The sequence below is a fragment of the Ostrea edulis genome, chromosome 7 (genome assembly GCF_947568905.1).
Source record: "Ostrea edulis chromosome 7, xbOstEdul1.1, whole genome shotgun sequence".
In the NCBI taxonomy this organism is placed as follows: domain Eukaryota; kingdom Metazoa; phylum Mollusca; class Bivalvia; order Ostreida; family Ostreidae; genus Ostrea; species Ostrea edulis.
This window is the reverse complement of record NC_079170.1, coordinates 64,073,708-64,078,905: the sequence shown is the minus strand read 5'-3', so window position 1 is coordinate 64,078,905 and position 5,198 is coordinate 64,073,708. Positions and strand designations below refer to the sequence as shown.

Sequence of the window (5,198 nt, the reverse complement as noted above, 5' to 3'; positions counted from 1 at the left end):
GTGAATAAAACAAACATATATAAAAAGGGGGTTTTATCCCAATATAATAACAAACATCACAATTCAGACGCATGCGAGGCCCCTTCCTGGATTAGCATTACAAGTCGTGGAGAAGATACAGTGTCCTATTATGTTCCCTGGATTGATCTGTTATTCGGCAGTCTGCTTCAAGATCCTGTCTACGTTCTGACAATGGTATGTCCATTTCTATAAGTAAATATCCTCTATGTAAAACGATTCCAGAGAGGTACTGGAGTTCCTATAGCCATTCCAAACCTTAGAATTGTTCAGGTTGAATAAGTCTAGTGATATACTTTACTCGTTTTCTGATACAGTAGTTTCCTGAAACGTTAAAAATAGGTGTTATAAGCAAAGAAAGTGTAATATACATGTACGTGCTCGAATGTAGTTGAAAAAATAATAAAACCTACATTAGGCCACACCAAATTAAAAACTTGGTCGCCGGACCCGCGCGCACGTAATTTACAGCTTTTCAAATAATAATATTAAAAAAAATATCCCGCATCCGGAAATAAATTGTCCGTTTTCCGCACATTTTCGACTCTTACTTTTGGTTTTATTTTTTAAGTCACGTTTGCGCTTGAAATTAAGGGCTTTAAAACCGTACGTGTCCACATCTAAACTACATTGAATGTATCATAAATTTACCGCGTGGTTGTCAAATTGACTGCATTGCGAGAATATTACAGATTCTTACAAGAATGCCTGTGCTCGTGGTAAGAATAAGTGACCAGGATGGGGCGGATATACTTTCAAACACCGCCACGAATTTTACAGGGGGTACATTCTCCGAATTGTTCGAGAAATGTGTTCATTCCAAAAACATCACTTTGTCTACGGATTCGATCGTGGAGATACGACTACGAGAAGACAGACAAGCCCAGTTCATGCTCGCAGACAATGCTGATATGGATGTTTCAGAAATAGCTGCTACACTCGGGTGTAAGTTTGTGCAATTTATTATTACTCGGACACTTGCTTTAACTAGTTCCCAAGTACGCGATGATCCTGCCAGTGTAAATGATCGAATCAACCGGGAGATATTCAAGACCCAGAAGGTCCGGGACGTAATTGTCTGTGGAGAGTGTTCCAAGCCAAGATGTGTTTACAGTGATAAAAAGCTAACCCGTGAACAAGTAAGGTGTTTGAAGTATTTATTCTATGTTGCTATTAGTGTTTTAGCTCACCTGAACCGAAGGTTCAAGTGAGCTTTTCTGATCGCCTGTTGTCCGTCGTCTGTCTGTCTGTCCGTTAACTTTTCACATTTTCGACTTCTTCTCAAGAACCGCTGGGCCATATTCAACCAAACTTGGTACACATCATCCTTGGGTGAAGGGGCTTCAAGTTTGTTCAAATGAAGAACCAGGCCCCCTTCAAAGGGGAGATAATCACGAAAATACAAAAATAGGGTGGTGTCATTTAAAAATCTTCTTCTCAAGAACCACTGGGCCAGGAAAGCTGAAATTTATATGGAAGCTTCCTGATATAGAGGAGATTCAAGTTTGTTCAAATCACGACCCCCGTGGGTACAATGGGGCCACAATAGGGGATCAAAGTTTTACATGTGATTATATAGCAGAAATCTTTAAAAATCTTCTTCTCCAGAACCACTGGGCCAGGAAAGCTGAGATTTATATGGAAGCTTCCTGATATAGCAGAAATTCAAGTTTGTACAAATCATGACCCAAGGGGTATGGTGGGGCCACAATAGGGGATCAAAGTTTTACATTTGAATATATATTAAAAATCTTCTCAAAACCAAAAGACAACATTTACCTTAGAGCTTCCTGATATAGAGTGTGAGGCCCAAGGTCACTCAGGTGAGCGATGTGGCCCATGGGCCTCTTGTTTTATGTTGAGATGGCAAACTGTAGTACATGCAGTCTTAAACTTGTTATACCTCCCCCCCCAAGCAGTTTTTTAAATGATCCTGTTGTCTGTCCATCCATCCCCACCTCCTATCTGCTACCCCTCTCCACTCAACAGAATTCTATGAAACTTTCAGGGATCTACTGTTACATATACAATTATGAACCTCCTAATTTAATTTATTTTATACCTACAGGGGAGGGAGGGTATCATAGTCACTAAGTGAGCTTTGCTCACAGTATTTCTAGTTTTATACAGGAGAAAGTGGCCTAAGTTTTAAGAACTTATGCCCAATTGTTTTTGTCTTTGACATATTGACCAAAAATATGTTCAATACAGTCTTTGAATTGATAAGAGTGTATTGTGAGTTTATTGATTTTTATATGGATGATTATTGTAGGAGGAGCTGCTGCTGCGTTTGAAAGAGGAACATCTGTACACATGTGGCGACTCATTAGTTCCAGAAGATGTAGAAGATCCAGGCATGGTTGTTCGAGAGGCAGTGAACTGTTTGACTGAAGTGGAGACAAGTTACTTCTCTACATCGTTGAAACATTACTTACCACCAGTGTGTGTTCACTGTGGAAAAGTTGACAATCTGTTGGATGACACAGACCCTTATATATCTGCTCTTTATGAGAAATATTCTGTTGTGCGACCTTTGTGTGAATATTGTAAAAACACTGGTAAAGATGCCAGAACTTGGGGGAAAAAGTTTCTCCCCAAGAAGTGTAAAAGATAGACAATAAACTTGTGTTTCAGGATGATGCATTTAAACTTTGGGGCAAAAGTGACTTTTTTGCCAAAAATGACTTTTTTGCAATAAAATGTTATCGCTCGCCTCTATTTATTTTACATCGCTCGTAACTTTTCATATTCCAACTTTTTAATTTTAAAATTATCAAATCGCTCGCTCGCCCCAATTTTTTTTCCTTCTAAAATCCGAAGACCAAGAAATTAAATTGGTGTGGCCTTAGGTGTTTTAGATGACCGTACACGAGTTCCTCTCACTCAGTATATAGTAATTTGTCAGACTACGTTTTGCGCCATGTAAAGACAATTTATTTCACAAAAAACATGCATAATTTGTTTTAGTCAGTAGAAAAAATTATCATACTGACGTGTACATATACACATGTATGAAGAGGTTTACAAAACGCATGAAGACGAAGAATCCCCTAGGAAATATGTGTATAATGAATTGCAAAGAATGTGTTCTGCTTATAATTGACAAATTACGTGTAGAGAGTCAAATACTGTGTAAAAGGTATTTTCTTCATTAAGTACATTTACAGAAAATATAAGATATATATTTATAAAATATCGACTTTTCCGTAAGCTATAAGATTCAAATTACATGCTGATAAAGTTGTTTGGTACATTTAGGTTTTCATTCATCATTTTATCTTCATAATTATGTCTTCATGCTTTAGTGATAAACGTGTGAGGACTATGGACTTTGACAATCTATACCATCGTCATGTTACACTGTAGTATGGGGAAGAAGAAAGAGAATGTTACATTTATACACACGTATCATCTGTATCACGCAATGCATGCGGATTGGCTAGACAGCGGATTATACGATTTATCCTAACAGGTCAAACCACCAAGTACTAATATTATAAGCCGAGGCTTCCCTCTAGGGATTTTTCTACACTATGATTTTTTTCAAAGTGTGTATAAAATAAAGGTAAATGAAGGTTGTTTGATAAATTTATGTTGGGGCGTTTTCAAGATATGGCCATTTGAATTTATAAAATCTTTGGCAAATTGTTACGGTGTTCCATACCGCATTAAAGACGATACATTGTAAACACAAACAAAGGGATAGGGACTTCCCAGAGAGGACATTTGTGAGAAATACGAATAAAAAATAGAACACAGTGTATTATGGAAAGTGGTACATATTTGTAAGTGTCTACACATTCATGTCTTACGAAATTATACAGTGTATACTACATTCCCAAAATAATATGTACCTATTAACATGTTCAATACTAAATAAACAGTATGAAAAACGGTTCATTCTTAGATACTATAATCCACAGACCTTATCTTTATATGATATATATGCAATCTAAATGTATATAATCCATAGAAAGGAAGCACATGGATTACTTTTGAGTAGACAATGCAAAAATGGGGGAAACCCTGATAAATAATGGCTCGACTATTGAGAATATGACATATTACAAACAATAAACTAATTTATGAATAATTTAGATTAATGAATTGTTGTAAAATAGATAAATATATTGTCATATGTAATATTGAACACCTTTTCAATTTTCAGCTTACTTATAAAGATGTCACATAAGACAGAGTCCCAAGAATGATAAAGGCATATATTGTTTACTAGCTTTAAATGGTGCCTTGCATGGTTTCTATCGCTGGTGTTTTAATAATTTACAAATATTAATTAGTTACTAGAAGTAAAACTTGAGCATTGACGAAGTTGCGCCGAGTCAAGTGAACTGTAAGACTAAGAGACGTTCACTCAACCTGTGTTCACTATCAACACTTTTCCCCGCCCATAAATGTCTGTTCTGTAATGAAGAAACTCAAGTACAAGGAAAAAACACAAACTTGTTAAGTGTGGGACAAAAACACTAGAAGCCATTTAAAAAACTCTGCATACAATGAAAGTGACTATATAACACAATAAATTAGTTGGTTGATTGTATATTTAACGTACTGCTCCAGAACTTTTCACTCATATGGAAGCGTCACCATTGCCGATGAAGGGCTGCAAAATTTAGGCCTATATGCTCGGCGCTTACGGCCATTGAACAGGGAGGGATCTTTATCATACCACACCTGCTGTGAAACGAGACCTCGGTTTTTGCGATCTCATCCAAAGGACCGCCCCATATAGTCACCTATTACGATAAACAAAGGGGTACCGAGGACCTATTCTAACCTGGATTTCCACAGGACAATGGTTTTCTTGCCCCATTATTCGCCACTTACGAAAAGCAAAAGGTACCGAGGACCTATCCCTTCTAACCCAGATACCCACTATAAGTAAAGTTCAGTATATTGATTTGGTTCCTAAAGGGGGGAATTTCTTATCCAACCTGTAGAAAAACGTACACTAAGTCCGATGATCTAAACAAGTCAGAACCTAAAATTGATACAATTCTTGAGCAACATGGAACGGCATTTGACTTTTTCCGAATATATGGAGATAAATATCGGGTAGAATGATGTGGTTGAAAGTATCACAAAGCTCAGAGAGAGATACTTGTCATTCATCCTGATTCATATAACAGTGATTACAAAACTTGAAACCTAAATAAAAACCA

At 36.9% G+C, this 5,198-nt stretch overlaps 1 protein-coding gene across 1 annotated transcript; it reads left to right on the top strand.

Moving 5' to 3' along the window:
• The first annotated feature begins 428 nt into the window (after positions 1-428).
• Positions 429-2,736, top strand: LOC130048392 (uncharacterized). The gene is made up of 2 exons (XM_056145049.1): positions 429-1,157; positions 2,291-2,736. The coding sequence occupies exons 1-2, from the start codon at positions 723-725 to the stop codon at positions 2,630-2,632; spliced, it is 777 nt and encodes a 258-aa protein (XP_056001024.1). The 5' UTR covers positions 429-722; the 3' UTR covers positions 2,633-2,736.
• The last annotated feature ends 2,462 nt before the right edge of the window (positions 2,737-5,198 follow it).